The sequence below is a fragment of the Hypomesus nipponensis genome, chromosome 2 (assembly GCF_054491055.1).
Source record: "Hypomesus nipponensis isolate SF chromosome 2, ASM5449105v1, whole genome shotgun sequence".
Lineage (NCBI taxonomy): Eukaryota > Metazoa > Chordata > Actinopteri > Osmeriformes > Osmeridae > Hypomesus > Hypomesus nipponensis.
In genome coordinates this window covers 1,947,999-1,974,045 of record NC_140362.1, presented here as the reverse complement: position 1 = coordinate 1,974,045, position 26,047 = coordinate 1,947,999, and the positions used below count along the sequence as shown (strand labels likewise).

General features: G+C 47.3%; 1 protein-coding gene and 1 non-coding gene across 3 annotated transcripts; one reads left to right on the top strand and one right to left on the bottom strand.

The window, feature by feature from the left end:
- The first annotated feature begins 6,460 nt into the window (after positions 1-6,460).
- trnar-acg (transfer RNA arginine (anticodon ACG)) lies at positions 6,461-6,533 on the top strand. Its single transcript has one exon. It is a non-coding gene; the product is annotated as a tRNA-Arg (tRNA).
- A 93-nt stretch (positions 6,534-6,626) lies between these two features.
- Positions 6,627-25,213, bottom strand: limd1a (LIM domains containing 1a). 2 transcript variants are annotated; one of them, XM_084702237.1, is made up of 9 exons: positions 23,046-25,213; positions 19,342-19,443; positions 15,456-15,523; positions 10,501-10,563; positions 10,238-10,368; positions 9,622-9,673; positions 8,667-8,735; positions 7,554-7,716; positions 6,627-6,894 (listed from the first exon to the last, which is right to left on the bottom strand). In XM_084702237.1, exons 1-8 carry the CDS (start codon positions 24,460-24,462, stop codon positions 7,573-7,575), a joined length of 2,046 nt encoding a protein of 681 aa, XP_084558363.1. In that variant the 5' UTR covers positions 24,463-25,213; the 3' UTR covers positions 6,627-6,894; positions 7,554-7,572. The 2 variants fall into 2 exon arrangements, with proteins under 2 accessions (XP_084558363.1, XP_084558362.1); XM_084702236.1 differs by having other exon boundaries at positions 6,627-7,716; positions 23,046-25,211.
- Between the last annotated feature and the right edge of the window lie 834 nt (positions 25,214-26,047).

The window sequence follows — 26,047 nt, the reverse complement described above, 5'->3', positions numbered from 1 at the left end:
GAATGCAAAAAAAACCCAGTATTCTTATTTGCTGTTGTCTCCCAAACAGGATGGGGCAGGATACATCCATCCAGCTCCTACTGGCGCTACAGTTTCTGTCTGGTTGCCGAGTGAGCTGAGCAAGACAATCCATGTCCAGGTCAGGATCAGAGGTGGATTTCCAACACCCTCTTTCACTCTGCGGCCAGATCTGAGGCTGTGGTACGAGCCCCCTGTTCCAGCACTGATTTACCACCAAACGCCAACACACTCTTCTTCACCCATCGGCTGATGGTGTGGATGCCCTACCGCCTGTGGAGGGTGAGGGTGTTCTGCCCAGCTTGTGGGAAGCAGTTGACAGGTGCTGGCATTCACAGGAGGCCTGGAAGGTCCTTGACATCGACAGGTACTACATAATGGTGACAGAGACACTCAGGGGCTCTGTGTGTTTCCTGACCACTCTGTCGACCAGTCAGACTGTCAGGGTCTAGCTGGACCTGCCACACCAGAATCTGTTCCGGCTGATCCTGACCTGCATGTGAGTAATGCATTTTTTTGATTGTGATGGTGATTGTGAAGCCTATAACTACTGACATTACCCTCCAATAAACATATCACTAATCACTCCAACAATGGGCGCGTCAGGTATGCTTGTGACATTCGTGTTGTTCCGCTGCTTCGGGAAAGGACCCTTGGCAAACGTCCAACACGACTGGTGAAGCAGCTCAAGGAGAACCAAGGGGAGGAATGGCTGACCCGGTTGGCACACTATCTCATGGAGTGTGCTGACTCTGTGGATCGACCCAGTCTGTTCCCAGTGGTCTGCCAGGTGACCCCGGAGCCCATTGACACCAGGCGTTGGCTGCCAGTCATTGGCCGCATGGACCACATTAAGGCCAGCCTCACCTCCACCTTTGGCTCCATTTAAAAGCGGATTCAACCAAAAAGGTAATACGAAATTTGACTGTGTAATTGTACATTACTGTGTACATTACCATGTATTTAATATATACTTTTCATATAGACCAATTATTTGTTTGTAAACATCCGGGATGCACGCGAAATGTGGTTGCAGAAAACCGGGAAAGGATAGCATTTTAAATGGCAAAAGGACCACACGGATTATACAAATGGTTAGATTTAAAAAGACCAAAAAGGTCGAAGAGGACAGCTTTTAAGAGAGAAAGCGATTGCCCATTGATCTGTCGCATTATAATTTTGATTTGGGTCACGAAAGTCTTGAAATTTGAGTGAGAATGTCGCCCAGTACAGACCGTATAGTCGAGCGGCAACCATGTCTTCACGTCATGTCACAAAGTTAAAAACTTAACAGTTTTACAGTCAATTCTACATCTAAATAGTTGAGCAGGGCAGCTTTCAAGAGATATGGGAATTCTGCTTTTAGCCAGCTGGTCAGATTGTTTTTATTTTAAACTGGCAATCTGAGTGAGACTGAGTCCCCGTTACACATAATATATGCGTTAATTCAATTCCATCCAATGACAAAAAGGCTGTGATATATGGTGTACGCCATAACTTTTTTCATTACATAATTGTTTTATAAGTAAAATCAAACCATTTGGGATTGTACAAGTTAAATAATTAAATTCTCTGAAAGGAATTGGAAAACTGTAAAACATTCATAAACTGTTCATATTAAAGCATATCACCAGATTCATCGAAAAGATTAAGAATGTAATTTAAATCTCTTTGAAACCACTCAGGAAAAAATATGGATTTGTTCCTAATAAGTATGTACAGAATTTAAAAGTAGATATGGTGGACAACAAACTTAAATTGGAGGCGAGAATTTACAGATCTCAATGCAAGAAGGAGAACCTTCATCTCACGGTCATTCACGGTTCATAATCGTGGCAAATCGTATCCTGAATTGTGGATATCCAATGCTTGGCAAGACCAACATTGTTGATGCATCACAGGGTGAGATTAGCTACATTAATTTACCTTCAGTTAATTTAACTCATCTGGATAGGCACTGAGATGTAAACCTACATTTATTAGTTTACTTACTAGCAAACCGCTCTGGACCATACCTCAGTTTTTTCTCGTCTGTGTTGAGCACTTGGGTCCACCACCACCCCGTAACATAAAATGATAACTTTAGTAAGTATCAAAGACCTTGAATTACCATTCTTAGTATGAACTGGGATTTACAACTGTCTATGATACCTGTGAACAGTCAATCTTTTTCCGTTTATAAAGACAAAATGGCTGCAAAACAATGCCTTCTTCCCTTCTTCTCTTGCTTTCTTCATTAAAGACCATAGTTTCTCTCTGGCTGCTTTCTCTTCAGGGGACAGGGCTTCTGTGAGCTTTAGTTTGTTTTCTAGAAGAAACTTTCTAGGAGCCTTTCGCCTCCTTCCAGACAGCCTCACCAAAGCGTCGCATTTCAAAAAGGATGATGGTTGATCTACTTGAGCCGTCTTGTTGTCGCTGCCCGATGCGATGGACAATGTCGATCCCCTCCTTCAGGTCGTCAAGAATATTAGGAGCCACTTAACTCAGGATCTCGACGATTCTACTCCTGATATTTTCTTCATCTACCTCCTCTATTGACAGTCCTAAAAGTCGCTAAATGACATCATCGCCTAATTTGCATAATCGTCACGGTCACGTGGGAGAGAGGAATAGCATTGTTGGAGAGAGAAAAAGTAAAAACACCCTAAATATGTTTTGAACTACAAATGAATTTTCTTCTGTTGATTGTTGAGTTTTTTGGGGGGGGTGTTTTGACATTGACAAAGGCCATCAAATCTTTAAATAACTTAATGACGAATGCTTTGTCTATACCCACATTAGGGTACATCAATTATTTAATTGTGTGACAGTGAAGAAATGTTTACATTTAAATGTACATTTATATGTATTTAAGTACGGTATTTTTGTTGCTCTGTAAACTAGGGCTGAAACAACGGTGGCTTAGTATATGCATGATCAGGGGCGTTTCTACACTGGGGCCTACAGGGGCCAGTGCCCCTGTAAAAAATGTCCCTGGCCCCCCTGTGGACCCCCTGAGTTGACAAAAAAAGTATTTTTTGTTTTTTACTCGTTTTTCTTCTAGTAGTCATCATGAACCGAGAAAGGGACATCGCAGCTTTTTTTTGGCCCATTAATTAAAAAAGTTAGAGAAACATATCAAGGTATTGAGAGAGTTGAGGAGCTGGAAGAAGGAGACCCAGAGCATTTTGTATGATTTTAATGTAAAGCAAAATTAAAGTATTCAGTGTTTAAATGTAATTTTTTTCCGTTTTTAATGTGCCCCTCTGATTAAACACTGGCCCCCCCAGTAAAATGTGTCTAGAACCGCCACTGTGCGTGATTCATTTGCAGTCTGGATGCAGAGTGTGTGGGTCTGCGCTGCCTGCAGCTGGGACTGTTGCACGAGGCTATAGTGAGACCGACCACCTGTGAGTGCTTTGGGACGGCGGAGGAGCTCACGGCAGCACCGGTTGCTTGTTGAGGACAGTACTGCAAAACTATCCTGCTTTCACGTCAGTCTTTAAAACACCAGTAAGTCTCCAACAACATTGGAAAAAGTCGCTAGATTTGTCGCTCGTCATTTATGACAATAAAAGTTGCTAGGAGGGGTTGGAAAGTCGCTAGATCTAGCGAGAAAGTTGGTAAATTGGCAACACTGACTGTACCTGTCTTGGATGTTTGCTATCGAACATCACGCAGTATAACATCGCTGAAACTAAGAGAGGGCATACATTTTCTTAAACACAATATTATAATTTAAAGTGTTCTTGGTTGGAATGATTTCAAATTAACCGGCTTTCAACAAGTTTTTTTTTTTGTGGGAACCCAACTAATTTCACTTTACACTGCCCCTAGAGGTCTGGAGCACTTCCGTTGTGAGCAAGTTAATGTTTACATGAGAGTGGGGCTGCAACAACAAATCGATTAAAATCGATTATTAAAAGCAATGGCAACAAATTTCATAATCGATTTATTGTGTCGCATGATTGTCGCAAGATGTTTGAGTATTAAACAAAAAGTTTAGTTGAGCGCAGAGCGGAGGTGGAGGAAAGACCATTGGAGAGACGTTGAGTAACATTCTGAAACACATGGAGGAGGCAGAGCAATCAGCATGACCTAAGTCATCCAAGGTGTGGGAGCATTTCACACTTAATACATCGAAGAAGTGTGTTAACTGACCGAGGTGAAGTTATTTTCATATTCGACATTTGTCTCACATTTGGAAGACGCTACTTTGCAGCGTTGCGTTAGGACCGGGTGAAAACTACCCATACCATTTTGAAAAATAATATTTTTACAGCCTTTACTTTTTCAATGAAGTTTCAAATAAAATGATACAAAATCATTCATCTTTAAAAATAGCTTAATCCTCGCAAATCTTAACTTTTTTCAAAATTGTGTTAAAAAATCTTAAATATACACCAGATTATTCAAATAAAGTCTGGCCTACTTCCACAACCTTTAAATTTTCAATTAAGTTTTACACAAAACTCAATTGCTCAAAATAAATTGCTCATCTCTGAAAATAGCATTAAATCCACGCTAATATTAATAACTTTTTCAAAATTGTGCGCCTGTTGGTGCACATTCTGAAGATTTTTTGCACAGTGAATTTGCAATGTCAGTTCTGTTTTTGCATAAAGTGGTTGGAAATTTGTCATTTAACTGATATGTGCACACAAAGGAGTCTGACGTGGATGAAGTTCCCCGCAAGAAACAGTACCGCCAGCCTGGTGGTGGGAGGCAGCAGGCCGTGCCTGAAGTGTGACAAGCTGCATTTCAGTGGTACATTTTTTAATTCTTATTCATCAAACTGATTAGCTTTTGAATATTTGTTTATATAGGCCTACTCAGCAAAATGTATAGTACTTTCGTTTTGTTAGGTTCGTTGATGTGCGAGGATCTTTGAAAGCCCGCCTGCCATCGTGGTGAAATGCAAGCAGCTGTACGAAGAATATTTACAGCAAAGCGGCTTCAATCCAACAGACGAGGAGCGTGTCAAGTTCAGCGACAACTGGGTGCAAGCATGAATGGAGCAGTATCGCTTCCCCTCAAACACCCAAACAAGCGTTTTGTTGTGTCGGAAACTTCGAAAGAAAAGAATCATTGATTTCCTGAAGAACATTATTTGGGTGAGGGTTTTCTTCAAGACAGATCGAAGGTAAAGGATGCTGACCTTATCAACAGAGATCAAATGCCTCTACATCACAATGAGACGGACAGAAGACTTTGACCATAAAGGATTGCCCCACCCATGTCAAAGAGAACTATATGTTGTCAAGGGAGAGAGTGACTGTCTTCCCTCAAGCCTCCAGTAAGAATGGCCTGGGGATGCGACCACAACTTGTGTTCAAGGGAAAAGGGCACAATTCTACAGGACAAGTTACATCGTCCAGAGGGAGTGACCTCTCACTGGGGCCCCAAGGCAGGGCTCCAGACTCACTTTTTTTACTTGGAGCACAGTAGCCCCTGACTGAAATGTTTTGGAGCGCAAGCAGAAAATTAAGGGGCACACCTTATATTGACCTGCAATGCATTTATTAATGTAACTGGAGAGGGTACAATTCAGTGGCAATTTTAGCGTTTCTGCAAATGTTGTTGTGTTTTGAGCTAATGCTGCGGTGTTCTCAGCTAATGCTGCCGTGTTCTCGCTGATGCTGCCGTGTTCTCGGCTGATGTTGGTGGTGTGAACCAATGCTATTGTGTTTTCACTTAATGTTGTGGTGTTGCAAGTTGTTGATTGTTTTTAGAAATACAGTGGTTTTATAAATGTTTCGTATTTGTTAATGTTGTTGTGTTGTGTGTTAATGTTGTTAGTCTATGTTTTCAACTTCTGTTTGCTTCGCTAATGTTGTCGTGTTGTGCACCCGTGGGCCACCGTAGTCTCCCATCATAGTCGAAAATATTCGAAACAAGCGTTAGCGATGGCTAACATTAGCTTCACTGACTGAATTTGCCATAAGTTATGGCATAACACGTAACATGACACTGGACAACAACATGACTGCGTGACAGATGTAGTACAATCTATGCAAACATTTTAACCAATGTTCACTTACTTAAATGCTGTTTGTAAAGCTCCAGTACTGACAGGATAACACAGGAAACCGACTTCAACGTCTTACCGACTCTATCGCACAATGGATTGAAACGCCGCGATTGTATCATTCTGATCCCACATTGGACAGTTAGTGTCATGATTGGATGATGAGATTGGAGTATCCACCCAATAGTTATCGTCAGAGCCATAGACTCTCTATGGGTCTGGTTATCGTATTCAAAATTTCAGACACTCAACATTAGTTACCCAGTGTTATCATTCTCAACCACATAGTAGGACATGTCTAAAATGTAAAGATGGATTTGATTTATATTCTGTACATAACCTACCTACGGCCGTTGATAAATGAAAGTAATATTTCGTCAAAAGGTACTCGATTGGGCAACTTTATAATCCTATCATGATTTCAGGTCGACAGACGGGCCAGTGGCGCAATGGATAACGCGTCTGACTACGGATCAGAAGATTCTAGGTTCGACTCCTGGCTGGCTCGAATTTTTCGTTATCAAGAATCTTTATGTAAATGTGTGGAGATTTTTTTTTAACGCTACGTAACGATAAGTAGCACGAAAAAAAAATATATATATATAGGCTATTATAATATATTTATTTTTTGAAAAATTCATTGACGCATTTTGCAAGACAGAAATGTCCAATAGTAAGGTTACATGGGCGACTAATACATTTTCTCATACAAGGAACAAGCCATAAATATATTTTGAGGATGGAGGTCCAATATTTACGTTTTTAGAGTTATGTGGTTTACACAAACTAACAAGTAATATGTCCAGGACCAGGTTTTGGCCAATTTTCCTATCAACGTCGTGGTCCATGAGGCCCTGAACCAGCCACCGCTTCAAGAAATCGCACAAGAAAAAATACAGATTTACAAACCTGCTGTATTTTGAAATGGTTGACTGAAGAAACACTATAATACGCTATAATACTATGCTGACACATTAAATGCAAAGCGAAACATAGTGAATATAGAGGGTTCGACTCAGACTCATGGCAGTATCGACTTTTTCTAATTAATTTAAATGATAATCTCCTTTAAATGCAATGCGATACATCGCGTAAAAAGCGGGGGTACTTGCAGTATGTCTATATGCTAACACAACTGTTAAAGCCTTTTAGGATATTTATACACACAATTGGAAATTATATCAATATATTTACACAGCCTGCAACACAATTTATATTTACACAGAAATAAAACGGAGGCAGCTTCTCAGTGTAAAAGTTCAACTGACAATCCACATACTTTGGCGATTCATCGATTCACTATTAAAATCAAAGTTTCGGCATAAATCACTCAATACATATGAGCTATATGACTTTCTTGCCATAAACACGTCCTAACTGAAGGCTGTACAGGCAAATCCCATCAAAACACAAGAGATAACTCCTATATTGAAACGTTAGCTCAGTAACTTCAGTCATAATCTCTCCAGTTAATTTCTTGGGAGATTTAAAAATGCAGTTTGGCAATTGTGGTTGTTCAGTAAATCACCACATGGGGGCGCGGTAGCCTAGGCGCGGTGCTGGTAGGAGGCGGCGGTGGGCGAGGAGCAGCCGGGCTCGATGTGTTTCAGATGGCAGGAGTGACAGAGGAGGATACCATCCAGAGGGTAGCAGCGGTGACCCTCCTCATCGTTCAGCTCCTTCTGACAATCCTGGAGAAACAAGAAGGATTCTATAAATAAGATGCTGATGTATTCATTTAACGAAAGCTTTTCATCCGAAGTTACGAACAGCGAGAGATCTGATCTCTTCACCCGCCGTCAAACATGTGACCACTGAGCTCTTTAACCATCTCCCAATTACGTATTATTATTTATTTATTTTATTATCAAATGTACTCTAGTAAGTGGAGAGATATAGATAGGTTTAGAAGTAAACAGGGATGGAGACACAGGGGGGAGGGTATTTGTAGTTGAATTAGTGCTTGCATAGTTGCATGCATTTAAGTTTCAAAACATATTTTTAGGAACTGTAAAAAAGAGACAAAAAAATACCCATAAAAAAATGTATTTCTTAAATTACAGGGAAACAAACATGAGGAGATTCCTTCACTGTCACTTTGAACCGATCTGCAAGTGTGACAGGAACACACACGCACGCACACACAGGCTCAGAGACGGTATTGTTAAACTGAGCAGAGCTAGAAAGCGCTCTGAAAGCCCCTCTCCTCCTCACGACTCGCTGCTCTTTGTGCCTGAAGAACTCCAGCTGTCAATCAATCTGTGAAGTGTGTGTGGCAGGTGTCTGTGTGTGTGGCATGTGTGTGTGTGTGTGTGTGGGGGGGGGGGACGTTGATAAGTAAAATAATCAGACAGTAAAGAGGTGGTATGGGTCTTGCTAAGCTCCGCACCAAGTAATTATACCATCTAGACTGTCATTAGGCACCATAGGGACACAACACTGGAGATGTGTGTGCGTGTGTGTGTGTGTGTGTGTGTGTGAGTGTGTGTGAGTGTGTGTGTGTGTGTGTGTGTGTGCGTGCGTGTGCGCGTGCGTGCGTGTGTGTGTGTCTATAAATACCTCCTCAGCATGCAATGCCATATTGCTCATACATATACTAACTTTGTGTTGCCACAAAGCGGAGGTCTTTAGTGTGTCTCACCTTGCAGTGGTAGCAGTCCACATGGTAGTCTCTGTCCATGGAGACCACCCTAATGGTCTCGTCTGAACCCTGAAGACACACAGGCACAGACACCGTAAACTCCCCCTGAGGAACCACACAGGTCACCTTGACCATGACCACAGGTCACCTTGACCATGACCACAGGTCAAACTAGCCAGCAGCCAATCTCGTGGAGACAACAGGAAGGGAAGAAGAACCTGTTTGGTCCATTTTAGAAATCGTGTTTTTTTAATAATCTTTTTTTATGTATTTTGATCAGACCCTTTTCTCAGAGAACATACAAGGGGATTTGAACCTGCAACCTCCTGATCTGCAGTCAGATGCTCAGCCTCTGAGCTGTATCCATTCATTTCAAACTGCTCTAGGTTTGCGAGTGTTTGAATGTCCCAGGTGCACATTCCTGGTGCTGTGACGTGAGACTGCCCTGGCTGCTCTGGGAGTCTCTCCAAGGCTCTGCCCTAACGATCCCACGCAGGTGGACTAACTAACCCTAACCCTCTCTGAAGTCTCTCCCTGCAGGGAGGGTGGTGGGGCATTCCAGTAGGGTCAACTCTAATTTGGGACTTTGTTTTGTGGGAGGGAGAGAGAGAGGGAGGGAGGGAGGGACAGAAGGAGTGAGAGGGAGGGAGGAAAGAAACAGGGAAGTGGAGGGAGGGAGGGAAAGAGGGAACCAAGGATGCTGTCACCTACCCCCCTTTCCCACCCCACTCCCCTACTTTAAAGATGTAGAGAGGGAGAGGGGAGAGATGGAGACAGAGTGAGAGGGAGGGAGAGAGGGGGAAAGAGATGGAGGGAGAGACAGAGTTAGAGAGAAACAGAGAGAGATGGAGAGGGGGAGAAAGAGAGGGAGACAGAGAGAGTCAAAGTGACAGATGGAGACAGAGAGAGAGTGACAGAGTGAGAGAGAAGGAGGGAGAGAGAGAGAGGGTGGTACCTCAGAGGGGAGGATGGGCTGGTTACAGGCAGCACATTTAGGAGCCAGGACCCTAAGGCAGACAGGAAGAGGAACATGATGAATGAACACACAAGATGGATGTCTATTCCACATATAACCCAGAGAGGAAGCAGCGCTGGTGCTGCTGGCTGGTCTACAGGGGACCACACAGCAGACTGTTGATCTGCATGAGTCATCTCTGCTCTCTTCGTTCACCTCTTCACTCATTAAACCTGCTACTTCTACAGCTCTTTCCAAAGCAGGCGGAATGTGTGTGTATGCGTATGTGTGTGTGTGTGTGTGTAGCTTCAGGAGAGGAAAAAACACACCAAGTCCACAGTCACATGTTTCCCTCCATCCCGAAAAAGTAGTGAAAGTAGTCTACTGAGTTTCAGAGTCCCCCTCCACACACACACACACAGGAACACACACACAGGAACACACACACACACACAGGAACACACGCACACACACAGGAACACACACAGGAACACACACACAAAGAGGAGACAGTTAGACACATTTATAGAGAGAGACAGGTACATAGAGAGAGAGACAGAGACAGTCAAGCCCCCAGGGCAGGCTGGTGGGCAGGCTGTGGTCCAGGCAGACCGACCGATGGTAGTCCTTCACACAGTAGATGTTGTTCTCTGTGTCCACAGTGAAGGGAACTCCATCCAGGCTGTCGTTGCAGACCACACAGCGGAAACAGCCTGGGTGGTAGGACTTCCCCAGAGCCTGGAGGATCTGCAACACACACACACACAGGCACACACACACACACAGGCACACACACACACAGATGAACCCCAAGGACATCACTATGTGAAAACAGCCAGGCAAACACACACTGGCACACACACACACACACACACTCACCATATCCATGATCAGGTGTCCACAGGCATTGCACTTGTCAGCTGACTGCTGGAAGCCTGAGTACTAAGAGAGAGAGAGAGAGAGACAGAGACACACACACAAACACAGAGAGAGAGAGAGACACACACAAACACAGAGAGAGAGAGACAGAGAGAGAGAGACAGAGTGAGACAGAGAGGGAGAGAGAGACAGAGAGGGAGAGAGAGAGACAGAGAGAGAGAGACAGAGAGAGAGAGACAGAGAGAGAGACAGAGAGAGAGACAGAGACAGAGAGAGAGACAGAGAGAGAGAGAGAGAGAGAGAGAGAGAGAGAGAGATTGTTTACACTCAGCTGGGACAGAGACAGATCACAGACTGTCACACCTATAATGCGCTCATTTGGTTTATTGGGGTGTGCTTGCCTTTGGCGAGCCTTGGACAACATAGACAACGTCGATGTCAAAAGGTTCGTCTTGGTCGAGATTGCGTTGGTTCTATTGGGATTTATGTACCTGTAGCTGGTGTGTGTTGAAACTCACTCCTCAAGTATGTAAAAGGCCACCCGCGTCAGCAAATTGCTAGCTTTTCGTTGGTGTAGTTGGTAGTGGTGGCGCTTGGGAAAGTCAGAGGTGGTGAGTTCGACTCCCGGTGGGAGTGGACGGTTACCTGTATACCTCTGACGGAACTTGCAAGACCACGCCTGTTACATACCGTTGCACGGTTTAGGTTTTAATTGCTTTTTGTGGCAAAAGTGAAGCTAACGGTGGCTAACTTGCTAGCCACAGTCACTGACGCTACTGACGTCACTAACGTCACGAAATATCGCGTAACTACCTCTAGCAGAACATTAGTTTAGCAGCTTGTTAACTTCTGGGAGATAGCTAGGCTAACTGCTTTACTGCAAGGGAGCTGCAGAAACGCCACGAGCAAATAGGACAGGGTGATAACTATTTACTAATTTTACTTTGTGATATGAAAAACAATATAAGCTGATATAAGGAAGTAGTTATATCTACTTTCGGAAACAGTAGTCTACTATTTCACTGAAGCATTAGCATCATTACATTAGCCTCTGTTGTCCGGGCAACACATCTTACTGCGGTCTATGATGCATCTGTTTTCAATCGTTAAAATAAACATTCCTCACAATTACATTTTCGTTGTAGGATTTATTATGACATTAGATTACAAGTTAACGATTTGTTGGTGAAATGATCATTACCTGTGGTTTCAAACCAGTGTAGCTCACTGCAACGCTGTACTGTAGCCTAGTCTAGTACAGTAGCTAAAAAAAAACATCGCCACAGTTGTTACAGTACAGTAGCCTACGTAGGAAGTCAAACGGCACATGTTCGGCACTACCATTACTTAAATCAAAAGTCTTTCAATAGGTGAAACTATCTGACTAGTGACTACTAACCTGAACTTCATTGCCACAGCCTAAACTTCAATCTGTTCATGAAAATAATTCATTTCAGCCTAGAACGTTCAACGGAAGTAACGTTAAATCGAATTCAACCAACGCAATTGCTACCAAGACAGTCTATTGTAGTAGTAGGCCTAGTTGTAGCCTACAATTTACCAGGGCAGCTTCTCCACACAGCAGGGCTATATTGCATTTTGCCTTTTTACTGACAATGATCGCTACCACTGACATTTTTATGAATGAGTGATTTTCCCCAAAATAAATGCCAAGCTTATTTACGTTTTTGGGGGCATATTTTCAGTTAGCAAATGGTACTATTTGAATCACGATTCCTTCTGAGATAGCTGCTGGTAACCTCGTTGTTAAAATAAGCTTCAAAGGGGGTTCTTTATTATTGAATGAATGCAATATGAGTAGGCTAAATGCCTGAAAATATTACGAGAAGGGAAAAACTTACAATGACGTTTAAGTCATAGAGATTAGGCCAATTTTTACACCGGTCTGCCAAATGTATTAGTTTTGATTCAACTATAAGGTTGCTGATCACCATTCCCTCTTGCAGGGGAAATGAGTAGACAACTATTTAATTCTGCTCTTCACTCTTAGTATTTTGAGTTGTAAATGAGCAGAAAAAAATATGCTTTTAAATCTATGTAATCTTTATAAATAATAAGTAGGCTATGCATTTTAATATAAAATATACAGAAATGTTATTTAAATACGGACCCCTGCAACCAACGCAAGTAAGCAAGCACACCCTACAATTTCCCCAGAAATTGTAACCGCTCTAGTTGGTGTTGTCAAACCACAGATCAACAGAACAGAGGAAGGGATGGAAACACCAGCATCAACAATAACAAGAGACCAAGCAACTCCTTCACATGCACTATAGAGGTGACCCCTTCACATGCACTATAGGGGAGACTCCTTCACATGCACTATAGGGGTGACCCCTTCACATGCACTATAGGGGAGACTCCTTCACATGCACTATAGGGGAGACTCCTTCACATGCACTATAGGGGAGACTCCTTCACATGCACTATAGGGGAGACTCCTTCACATGCACTATAGGGGAGACTCCTTCACATGCACTATAGGGGAGACTCCTTCACATGCACTATAGGGGAGACTCCTTCACATACACTATAGAGGTGACCCCTTCACATGCACTATAGAGGTGACCCCTTCACATGCACTATAGGGGAGACTCCTTCACATGCACTATAGGGGAGACTCCTTCACATGCACTATAGGGGAGACCCCTTCACATGCACTATAGAGGTGACCCCTTCACATGCACTATAGAGGTGACCCCTTCACATGCACTATAGGGGAGACTCCTTCACATGCACTATAGAGGTGACCCCTTCACATGCACTATAGGGGAGACTCCTTCACATGCACTATAGGGGAGACTCCTTCACATGCACTATAGGGGAGACTCCTTCACATACACTATAGAGGTGACCCCTTCACATACACTATAGAGGTGACCCCTTCACATGCACTATAGAGCTAGCCCCTTCACATGCACTATAGAGGTGACCCCTTCACATGCACTATAGGGGAGACTCCTTCACATGCACTATAGAGGTGACCCCTTCACATGCACTATAGGGGAGACTCCTTCACATGCACTATAGAGGAGACTCCTTCACATGCACTATAGAGGAGACTCCTTCACATGCACTATAGGGGAGACTCCTTCACATGCACTATAGAGGTGACCCCTTCACATGCACTATAGAGGTGACCCCTTCACATACACTATAGGGGAGACTCCTTCACATGCACTATAGAGGTGACCCCTTCACATGCACTATAGGGGTGACCCCTTCACATGCACTATAGGGGAGACCCCTTCACATGCACTATAGGGGAGACTCCTTCACATGCACTATAGGGGAGACTCCTTCACATGCACTATAGGGGAGACTCCTTCACATGCACTATAGGGGAGACCCCTTCACATACACTATAGAGGTGACCCCTTCACATGCACTATAGGGGAGACTCCTTCACATGCACTATAGGGGAGACTCCTTCACATGCACTATAGGGGAGACTCCTTCACATACACTATAGGGGAGACTCCTTCACATGCACTATAGGGGAGACTCCTTCACATGCACTATAGGGGAGACTCCTTCACATGCACTATAGGGGAGACCCCTTCACATGCACTATAGGGGAGACTCCTTCACATGCACTATAGGGGTGACCCCTTCACATACACTATAGGGGAGACTCCTTCACATGCACTATAGGGGAGACTCCTTCACATGCACTATAGGGGAGACTCCTTCACATGCACTATAGGGGAGACCCCTTCACATGCACTATAGAGGAGACTCCTTCACATACACTATAGGGGAGACCCCTTCACATGCACTATAGAGGTGACCCCTTCACATACACTATAGGGGAGACTCCTTCACATACACTATAGGGGAGACCCCTTCACATGCACTATAGAGGTGACCCCTTCACATGCACTATAGGGGAGACTCCTTCACATACACTATAGGGGCCGGCCCAAGCCTTTATGGGGCCTTTAGCTAAATTGATTTGGGGGCCCCTCGGCGTCGCTTATTGTTGCAGATAAAAGAATATATATATTTTTACATAAAACATTAAACTGTAATTTTATTTGTTCTTGAGGGCCCTCTGGTAGCCACAGGGGCCCTAAGCAGCCGCTTAGTTCACTTATGCCTTGGGCCGGCCCTGTGCACTATAGAGGAGACTCCTTCACGTGCACTATAGAGGAGACTCCTTGGGGTGAGGTGAGGTGAGTGGGCCTCCTCTCAAGATGGCTCAAGTCTCCCCAGGTCCAGTTACCCCCCAGGTCCCCCCAACCACCCCACAGTCCAGTTACCCCCCAGGTCCAGTTACCCCCCAGGTCCAGTTACCCCCCAGGTCCCCCCAACCACCCCACAGTCCAGTTACCCCCCAGGTCCAGTTACCCCCCAGGTCCCCCCAACCACCCCACAGTCCAGTTACCCCCCAGGTCCAGTTACCCCCCAGGTCCCCCCAACCACCCCACAGTCCAGTTACCCCCCAGGTCCCCCCAACCACCCCACAGTCCAGTTACCCCCCAGGTCCAGTTACCCCCCAGGTCCCCCCAACCACCCCACAGTCCAGTTACCCCCCAGGTCCCCCCAACCACCCCACAGTCCAGTTACCCCCCAGGTCCAGTTACCCCCCAGGTCCAGTTACCCCCCAGGTCCCCCCAACCACCCCACAGTCCAGTTACCCCCCAGGTCCAGTTACCCCCCAGGTCCCCCCAACCACCCCACAGTCCAGTTACCCCCCAGGTCCAGTTACCCCCCAGGTCCCCCCAACCACCCCACAGTCCAGTTACCCCCACCCCCAAATACCCCCCACATCCATGTCAGGAGGTGCCTCAAACACAGAGAACAAGCGTTTGGTGGGTTGAATAGAAAACCATGTTGACTACACTTGTGTGTGTACTGGTGAGTGTGTGTGAGTGTGTGTGTGTGTGTGTACTGGTGAGTGTGTGTGAGTGTGTGTGTGTGTGTGTACTCACCAGGAAGTCCTCCTCACAGAACACGTTTCCTCCCACGTAGTAGAAGGCCTTCCCTCTGAGCCGGCGACCTGGGGACAGAGACCAGGCGTTAGCCACGCCACCATGGCAACCACGGGACGCCGGCGCCGTCACCACGGCAACCATAGCGAGAGGATCTCTGAGGAGTCTGGTACCAATGTAAGTCTTGGTTCTGCAAGGTCTAGGGTCCAGTTCAGTCCTAGGGTTACGGGCTAGATCAGGGGTGGGGAACCTTTCAGCTGCCGAGGGCCATTTGGATATTTATAAAATCATTCGGGGGCCGGACAGAATTATCAACTTAAACATGTGCCTGCTATATTTGGTCAAACATCTAATGAACTCACCCCTAATGTAATGGCCAGAATGGCTTCTCTTTGAGATGTTAGCTGGCACGGATGCAGCCTGCTTTGACGGGGGGTACAAAATTTCATGATTACGGAAAGGGATCATATTATTTTTTATATTGCTACCATTTTTGAGACTGCTTATCGATCTGAGTGTTAATCAGGCGAGTTGTTGTATGTTGTAAACATTCGGGGCTTAGCCCAAACCAACAACCAACTTTTGGTACATTGGTACGCAACGCTACGCGCCTCCACGGTCCTCTTCCACATAGTAAAATAGTGCTGCTGCCAACGAATAATGCACCTAATAATATGGTTCCTGCAGTGCCATGGCGGGCCGGACGTTCCCCACCCCTGGTCTAGGCTGAGTGCTAGTCCAGTCCAGTACTGGTTCTGCATCTAGGTCTAACCCTAGACCTAGTGCTACATCTGCCTAGTGTGTACAAAGCCCTCCTACAGGTCCACAGGAAGAGGGAACATTCCACACAGAGGGGGGAGAGGACAAAAGGGGGTGTATTATTCTGTTCAGTATGTGTGTGTGTGTGTGTGTGTGTAAGGGAGGTTCTGTGTGTGCGTGTGTGTGTGTAGAGTCCTACCGACCCTACATGTGTGACCTGAGCCCACAAGGGGGGGGAGGGGGGAAGGGGGGGGTTTGAATAACTCCCCCTCCCCTCCTCCCCCCACTAGGCCCCCTCAGAGAGCACGATCATTGTCAACATACCAGAGACTTACCATCTCCCCTGGCAACAATGTTTAGAAGCTCTATGAAGCATGCTACCCCCCCCCCCCCCCCACCTGAGGCAGACCATGACAGGCAGACACAGCTGTTGCTCCCCAGCTCTGCACAGCAGACTCACCCATCACATGGAATAATCATAATAACAATAATAACTTGGATCCAAAGTACCGTACAATGTGGAAACCCACGACTATGAATTTCTTCAAGGCCAAACCTTGTCACATTAGGGACTGGTGAAGCTCAGTGGTTAGAGCAATTGACTGCAGATCAAGAAGTTCAAAGACAGAGGGAGAGAGACAGAGAGAGAGAGGGGGGGGAGATGAGAGAGAGACCGAGAAAGAGAGGGGAGGACATGAGAGAGAGAGGGTGGGAGAGAGATAGAGAGAGGAGATGAGAGAGGACTAGTGAGCCTTGTGGAAAGAGTTTAATTAAAGTCATAACTCTGAGGTGAAGGTAAGGAATGAGCTAGAAGGAATGGTGCGTATTCCCCCCTCAGGAAGAGACTAAATACCTGGAGGAGAGAAGCACAGGGGCCATCTTTAATCCAAACATTCTTTGGATTCCCTGGTGATATATGTTTGCACACATTAACATGTGTTCTTTATGAAGTGGGAGACTTCATGAATCAGTCTATTAGCAAAATATACTCCAAGTCCAAAGACTGGCACACACAAACCTTTTTCCCCAATAAGAACATTTGTGAAATTCCATTTAGTTTGTCGTGGTCATTTTCCAAACCCTTCTGGTAGAAAACGGCTTGAGCTAACTGGTATATCTGCCAACAGAACAGTCTCTTCACTCCCTTTCAGCCACAGAGATCTCATTCTGTTAGTGATTTTGGGTGGTGAGCTGATCAATCTGAAACAAACAAACTATTATCTACAAGTGCCAGGATTCAAACTTTACAGCCAGTTCGCACAGCGCTCGCATCTTAGCCAATCAGCTGCCTGCTGATTGTCCCCAGAGGCAGCTGGTTGGCTGGCTGCAGGGGCTGGTGGAATGTGGGCAGGCCCGAGCACAGCCACAGTTTTGTCTCCGGACTGGTCCACAACAATCAGCTGTCTGTTCCCACGGCAACCCCCAGTCACACAACCCCCCCCCCCCCCCCCCCCTCACCTTCTACACTTTCAACCTGATTACATTCAGCCAAATCGAGTTTCATGGCATTTGGCAAGGCACTAGGAAAGCTAGACAACTGTGACTCTGTGTGTGTGTGTGAGTGTGTGTGACAGTGTTTCCACTGTTGCACATTTTTAAAGACTATTCATTGCAATCCCTATGTAACATAAGACAGCATTTGACAGGTATACCCCCCCCCCCCCCCTGCTAATCTCCTTGCTAATATGCTAGGCTAAATATGCTAAGATAGCTCTTAGCTACCCCTCCACCCCACCCTGTTGGACTGCTATGCCCACGCTCTCTCTAACATGGTCAACTGAGCCCCTGAACCACCTCCGCCCTCACACCAGGGAGGAGCTTGCTCAGCCTCCACGTCTTCAATGACCTCACACACACACACACACACACACACACACACAGAAACAGGGTAAGAGCCACACACATTTTCCTTGGGTCATAAAGATTCTGTTATGCAACCCAAGAAGCATGACAGAGGAGGGGGCTGCTGCCTAACCAGCTAGCAGACAGGGTGTGTGTGTGTGTGTGTGTGTGTGTGTGTGTGTGTGACTTGACAGTGGGTGGTAGGTTAGCCAGTGTCCAGCCTGCCCCACACCCTGCTGCCCTGTGCTGCCCTCTCTCCGCTGGGCCCAGCTATCATAACAGCAGCCTGTCTCTTTCTGGAGCTCAACCTCCAGCGGACCCCCACACGCCTGCATTCCTGCCCAGCCAGGACACTCTCCCCTTGGGCTGGCTGGGGCGATGTGTTCCCCTCTCATGGAAGTATGCAGTATGCCTGAGACTCTCTCGTCTGTGCGTTCCTTTTGGTTCCCTCTCCCTTCCTGTTCTCTCTTCCTCCTTCCTGTTCTCTCTGTCTTCCTCCTTCCTGTTCTCTCTGTCTTCCTCCTTCCTGTTCTCTCTGTCTTCCTCCTTTCTGTTCTCTCTGTCTTCCTCCTTCCTGTTCTCTCTGTCTTCCTCCTTCCTGTTCTCTCTGTCTTCCTCCTTCCTGTTCTCTCTGTCTTCCTCCTTCCTGTTCTCTCTGTCTTCCTCCTTCCTGTTCTCTCTTCCTCCTTTCTGTTCTCTCTGTCTTCCTCCTTCCTGTTCTCTCTGTCTTCCTCCTTCCTGTTCTCTCTGTCTTCCTCCTTCCTGTTCTCTCTGTCTTCCTCCTTTCTGTTCTCTCTGTCTTCCTCCTTCCTGTTCTCTCTGTCTTCCTCCTTCCTGTTCTCTCTGTCTTCCTCCTTCCTGTTCTCTCTGTCTTCCTCCTTCCTGTTCTCTCTGTCTTCCTCCTTCCTGTTCTCTCTGTCTTCCTCCTTCCTGTTCTCTCTGTCTTCCTCCTTTCTGTTCCCTATGTCTTCCTCATTTCTTTCTTCCTTTCCTCCCTTCTCTCTCCTCCTCTCTCCCCTCTCCTCTTTTGTGTGTGTGTGTGTATGGGTTGTGTGTTTGTGTTGTTTGTATGTGTGTGTTTTGTGTGTGTATGTATGGGCTGTGTGTATGTGTGTATATGTGTGTGTGTATGGGCTGTGTGTGTATGGGTGTATGTGTATGTGTGTATGTGTTTTGTGTGTGTGTGTGTGTGTGTGGGCTGTGTGTGTATGTGTGTGTGTATGGGCTTTGTGTGTATGAGTGTGTGTGTGTGTATGGGCTGTGTGTGTGTGTGTGTGTGGCTTACTGCAGGCGCTGCAGGTGAAGCAGTAGTCATGGTAGAGGCTTCCCATGGCTTGGCAGGCCTGGCTCGCTCCATACACAGGCTGCTCACACTTCACACAGCTCCCTGCAACACACACACACCCATGGTTACACACACACGGTTACACATGCACAGCAGTGTCATACAGCAACAATAGAGACATCAAGTGGAGCAGACATGAGAGAGTTGAATGAGGAGGAAGTTGTGTCAGTGAAAGAGGAAACCAGTTCAGGTTTGCTTGTTAGGCTTGGCACAGGCACTGACGACTCTGTCAGTTGAACACTGTCATTAGCTCCTACTAAACATTCATACACACACACACACACACACACACACACACACACACACAGCCTTCCTCTCTCAAGTCTCCTGTCCAGAGAAAGCATGTGTTCAGAGTCGGGGAGACACCCCAACAGCAGGCCAATGTGAAGCTAAGGGAGGAAAGAGCTAGAGAGATACTGTTCTTCTTGACCTCTATCTCCATCACCATCTGAAGGAGTGTACATATGACTTGTTTGTGTGCTAAAAGACCAGACCAGGTGAGACCAGACCAGGTGAGACCAGACCAGGTGAGACCAGAACAGACCAGGTAAGACCTGAGTAGACCAGGTGAGACCTGTCTGCCTCCTGCAAATCTGCCTTCTGCTCTCTCTCCCTCTCTCACACATGCAAACGCTAACCCTAACGCCTGCTAGCGTTCTCCAGAAGACAGTGTGACTACCCACACACGCACACACATACACACAGTGTGACTGCCACCCTGGAATAAATGTATGTAATATCTATAGAATGTCACATCCCACAGGAGTTACACACTCATGGCTCACACACACACACACACCTACGCACACACACACACAGCAGAGAAAAGTGTTTGTAGACTGTTTTGATGATGGATTCATTCATCCTTTCCGCCTACTGACAGATGACATCATCTCAGCTCCTATTGTCTCCCACTGTGACGGCCCATCCACAGCCCTGACAGAGCACATGCAGTGTGTGTGTGTGTGTGAAAGGCTTTCTCTGGACTAGTGAACCCTCCACCATCCCCCCCCACCACACACACACACACACACTCACACGTTCATGAACCACTGAAAAGGAGTAAAAACTCAGCAACTCATACAGTATAGACACACACACGCACACACACTTCCAGCCAGATTCTAGTGCTTCCATAAACTCTCCTCTAAATCCGTAAATCTCTCTGCTAGTCTAATCATTCATCCAGCTACAGGAAGGGTGTCCCTTAACCAGACACACTCACTCACTCACACACACTCCTTAGGCTGCAACTCCAGACATTCCTCTCCATTCCCCTGGTGAACACATTTGGCACCAGACTCATTTTCCCAGAAGCTCCAGCTGTAGCTCAGCCAATCAGGACGCAGCATGCATCAGTTGATCCTCCCATCCTCTCTCTCCATCTCCCCCTCTCTTTCTCCCCCATTCTCCATCTCCCCCTCTCTGTCTCTCTCCCTTTCTCCCCTTTCTCTCTCTCCCTCTACCCCCTCTCTCTCCCCTCTCTGCCATGAGATGCAGTAGCTCAGTGGTTAGAGTATTTGACTCTGAACTAAAAGGTCACATGTTCAAAGCTCCCTCCTGGACTAGGACTTCTGTGAGAAGCCCCCGTGTCATTAACGCTGAAGGCTGATGATCCAGAAGTGCCTTAAGGACCAGTATTCTGACAGAGCATGTGAAGCACTGTCCACAACTCTTATTAGATCCTATTGGTTCTGGTTCTCTGTCTCTCTCTATCCCTTTTATTCTCACTCTCCTACTCTCTGTCACACACACACACACCTCACTAACTCTCTCGCTCTCTTTCTTTCGTCTCTCAGTTCCAACTGTCATAATACGATATTTGGGTATTATGTGTATACCTCTCTCTCTTATGTTGTTCTCTCTCTCTCTTTTCTATCCTGTCTTGTCCTCATCCTACTCTTCCTCCTTCATCATATATGGTGTACCCATCTCTACCCTCAGGTCTCCTCCAGAGGTCTCTACTCTCAGGGCTCCTTCAGAGGTCTCTACCCTCAGGGCTCCTCCAGAGGTCTCTACCCTCAGGTCTCCTACAGAGGTCTCAACTCTCAGGTCTCCTAGAGAGGTCTCTACCCTCAGGGCTCCTTCAGAGGTCTCTACCCTCAGGGCTCCTCCAGAGGTCTCTACCCTCAGGGCTCCTTCAGAGGTCTCTACCCTCAGGTCTCCTACAGAGGTCTCTACCCTCAGGTCTCCTCCAGAGGTCTCTACCCTCAGGTCTCCTACAGAGGTCTCAACTCTCAGGTCTCCTAGAGAGGTCTCTACTCTCAGGGCTACTTCAGAGGTCTCTACTCTCAGGTCTCCTCCAGAGGTCTCTGCCCTCAGGGCTCCTTCAGAGGTCTCTACCCTCAGGGCTCCTCCAGAGGTCTCTACTCTCAGGTCTCCTCCAGAGGTCTCTACCCTCAGGGCTCCTTCAGAGGTCTCTACCCTCAGGTCTCCTCCAGAGGTCTCTACCCTCAGGGCTCCTTCAGAAGTGCACAGTTGAGACAGATGCCCACAACCACTTCCTGTGTGTTACACATTTCCTGTGAGCCTTCCCACGAAGCAGGACCTGAGGTCCTTCATGAAAATGCTGCTGATGGAAAAAAAAGCCCCCTCCCTCCTTCTCCTTCTTTCCCTCCTTCCCTCTCTATCAATCCATCCCTTCCTCCATCTATCTCCCTCACCTACCTCTTTCTCCTCTCTCTCCAGCTTTGTTGGTTAGTCACACGTATCCATTTCATCTTATGTCTTTTTTGCTTCCTGAAGCAGACCTTTATGTTGCACAGTATCTTCCTGACTTGACCCACTTGAATGTTTAAAAATAGTAAAATATTTCCTCACTTGTATATATATCAACTCACTTGACCACTAATGTCCCTGAACAAGAATAGTATGTGTGAATGACAAGGTGTGCACACACACACACACACACACACACACACACACTCACACACACACACACACACACTGAGGTGTATGCATCCTGAAGTGTGAGGAGAGGTGGGGAGGAGACAATGTTGTAGAAAGAAGAAAGAAGAAGCGGGGAGTGAGAGATTAGAGAGAGAGAGTGTTGCAGCCAGACAGGATGATAGAGCCTAGATCCTGTTACTAATGACTGTGGTTATTGATGTGGACTCCACTGTGATCCTCCCAGCCCTGACAGCTGAAGGGGGATAAGGACACAACCTTCCCAACCTGGCAACCCGCCCAACAGGCTTTAATAGAATTATTATTACCACTGGGTACACTTGACAGACAGACAGATACATACATACAGACAGAGAGACAGGCAGCAGGCAGACAGACAGACAGACAGACAGACAGGCAGGCAGGCAGGCAGGCAGGCAGGCAGGCAGGCAGGCAGGCAGGCAGGCAGGCAGACAGACAGACAGACAGGTAGGCAGGCAGGCAGGCAGGCAGGCAGGCAGGCAGGCAGGCAGGCAGGCAGGCAGGCAGGCAGGCAGGCAGGCAGGCAGGCAGGCAGGCACACAGGTAGGCAGACAGGTAGGCAGGCAGGCACACAGGTAGGCAGACAGGTAGGTAGGCAGGCACACAGGTAGGCAGACAGGTAGGCAGGCAGGCACACAGGTAGGCAGACAGGCAGAGTATGTAGTAGCAGTATAACGAGTAGATAGTTCTGCTGGACAGAATAAGGGACTTCTCACCAAAGTGCTCTGCCGTGGGCTGGGCGTCCATCTCCTTCTCAAGCCGCTGGGTGAGAGCCTCCAGCTGGAGCTCTGCTGCTGACGAGCCCTGCTCCGGCTGCACGTGGAGAGTCTGGCAGGGCAGCCTGACAGCCCTGGGGGCCTGGGCCTGGGCATGTGGCTGGACCTGGACCTGGACCTGGACCTGGGCCTGAGCCTGGGGCTGGGCCTGTGGTGGGACTTGGACCTGGGCCTGGGCACTGCAGACCACCTGTCCAGGGGAGGGCTGTGGGTACTCTGGACCAGGGGCGGTTGGCCCCCCAGGGCTAGTCTGACTGGCCTGGCTAGGACCCCGACCCTGGCTGAAGTTGGTGGAGACTGCACCTGGAGCTAGAGCCCGGGCTCTGGGTTGGGCCGACTGGGAGGGAGGAGGAGGTGAGGCCGGGGAAGAGGCTGCGACTTGGGCCGGGGCTGTTGAGAGAGGACCAGGGTTCTGGGGGTGACCATTGTAACGGAGGTCTGTCTGGGTGGAGGGTCTGGGGGCAGTGGAGGGAGGGGAGTAGGAGGCAAGAGGCGGGGGTGTGATGGGGGCAGGCTGGGGCTGAGGCTGGGGCAGGTACAGCTCAGCTCCCCCAGTGAAGGAACTCAGAGGCAGCGAGGGAATCAGGTCTGGTCTCCCTGTCATGGAGGACTCCCCAGCCCAGCCTCTCACAGCCCCGGCCCCAGCTCCAGCAGGGGGCTTCTGGAGGGGCCCAGGGGAGCAGGGAGCTGGGAGGGTACTGGAGAAGGAGGAGGAAGGAGAGTGACGCTGGGGCGGTGGAGGCTGGCTGCCCCCAGAAGAGGCTCCCTGAGGGGGCTGGTTAACCTGGGAGGAACCCCAGGCACCCGAGGGGCTGGCGGGGCCATGACCCCCGTGTGTGGGGACGGCGTGGGTTATGTTTCCAGAGCCGAGGACAGTCGTGGCGTGTTGTTGGTAAGAATGCGGCTCCAAACGCTCCTTGTTATCGTAGTTGTATGCTCTGCCGGTTGCAACTTCGTGCTGGAGTCCTGAGTGATGTTTCTGACCGTCGTAAGGTCCGTACTGGCTACCGGCACCCGGCATGGGGCCAGAGAGAATCGGAGGTTTGGCCGCTGCTTCACCCGCCAGTCGGTAGCTATTGATAGGCGGCCTGTCTTTGGTGTAAAACGTGTGGTCGGTAACTCTGTGGTGACCCCCATTCATTCTCACGGCCAAGCTGTTTTTCGCCATTTCCTCTTGCTGCTTCTGCATGTGGATTTTAGTCATTTTGGTGGCGAAGACTTTTCTGGTTTCTTCAAAGTCCGGGTTGTTCCCCGCGTCTCTCCTCATTCTGAACAGCCCGTCTCGAGACGCCTCGTACATGTTCAGGTCTTCAATGAATTTACTCGCCTCAAGACCCAAATCGTCGTATTTATCCATTTTGAAGTGTCGTAGTCGAGTAGCCTAACTAACCAAAAAAAATCTTATTTTACACAAAATATTAAAACAGAGGCTGAAGTTTTTAAATACTTAAAAACTAACGAAAAACTCAAGGAGCGGCAAATTCCGTTAGCTGATTAAAAAGAAAAGTTATTCATAGCACCCAAACTCGAAAGATTAAACTCCAAAGGTCCATCTGTCAGTCCTAAAGTAAAAGTTTACGGTCTACAGCCTAGAGCACCGTCACGGGTGCTTCCAACGTGGATCCTGAACAAGTTGAAGAACAGTTTGTCCCGGTGTTTCAACGGTCCCGGAGACTCCTTTGAATAGACGCTATTGGAAAAGTCACGAGAAGCGTATTCCTCGGTGAGCTTGTCCCGCTCTGCTCACAACAGGATGCAGTCTGGTTAGAAAGTCGGATCAGATAGCTCACGGTTCAAAACTGCTCCCTTTCAGCCCTCACTTAAGGCAAGCAGAAACTTCATTCAACATCTTGATGTTAGTTTACTGTGTGGCAGCCGAAACGTCCCCGCTGAATGGTGAAAACGCACCGTGGCCTAAATCCCTACGCAGTCTAACTTGGATTCATAAAATAGAGAACTTTGACGTAGGCAACTGTTGACGGTGATACGTAACCGGAGATCTTGAGCGGAGTGGATAGGGACACCGTGGGACAGGCAGCGGTTAGTTTTTAAAGGAACAGTGATCCAGAGACGACAAGGGGTCAAGACGTGACGGTCTAGTCCGAATGCGCAACTGCACCAGACCCACATACAGCATCTAAATCAGAGGGTAAAAATCATGAGTAGCGAAAGATAAAAAGTAAACGGAATTAATTGCAAAACCACGAGTTTGTGTTGACACACCCTCGAAAAACACATCCAAACCTGAATCAAAAGAAACGCTTCCACAGGCCCTAATCTAGAATTAATAAAACTGTGATAGAACACTATGATATTATTATTATGATAAAACGTCACTGAGGACAGCTTCCAGTGATAAGAGTGGGAAATATATACCTACTATACATAACACATACTGTATATATGATATCATATATAGGCTACTTCTTCCAGTCCCGTGGCGTAAATAAGCTTGAACCCCTTCAAGGATCCAGGAGCTACATCAATGTACCTGCCGACCCCCCCCCCCCCCCCTCGTGTCCTCTCCCCATTATGGAAAAACGGACATCATGGTGGAGCTCTGGAAGTGTCTGTGTGTGTGTGTGTGATGGGTGAGTGGTAAGGATGGGGGTTTTAAGTGTTATGAGTCTTAACAAGTACTCAATAACAGCCCCCTTATTCCATGTCATACGACCAAACACATCCCATAGTCTGGGCCTGGTAGCCGTGGAGACGGCTGAGGAAATGTGGAGCTAGCATCTGTCTCCGCAGGGCAGTAATTACACCAGACTGTTTATACGTACCCCAGCCATCTGCAGTGTAGGAAGCCAGGGCCACAACACAGGCCGTGCGCAGATCTAGACCTGGCCCTGGAGCGTTCTCACGCACACACAATCTCACCACCAGCCAATCACAGGAGGACAAGATGCACGGCCAACTCAAGTTTGTTAGACGGGCCCTGC

What these genes read in the sequence shown, in the direction of transcription:
- limd1a (XM_084702237.1), bottom strand. Translation starts at nt 24,462, where the DNA reads ATGGATAAATACGACGATTTGGGTCTTGAGGCGAGTAAATTCATTGAA. An exon ending in GCCCACGGCAGAGCACTTTG is followed by an intron (nt 19,444 to 23,045) that starts GTGAGAAGTCCC and finishes TGTGTGTTGCAG; the next exon opens with GGAGCTGTGTGAAGTGTGAG. An exon ending in TGTGTGAAGGACTACCATCG is followed by an intron (nt 9,674 to 10,237) that starts GTCGGTCTGCCT and finishes TGTCTGCCTTAG; the next exon opens with GGTCCTGGCTCCTAAATGTG.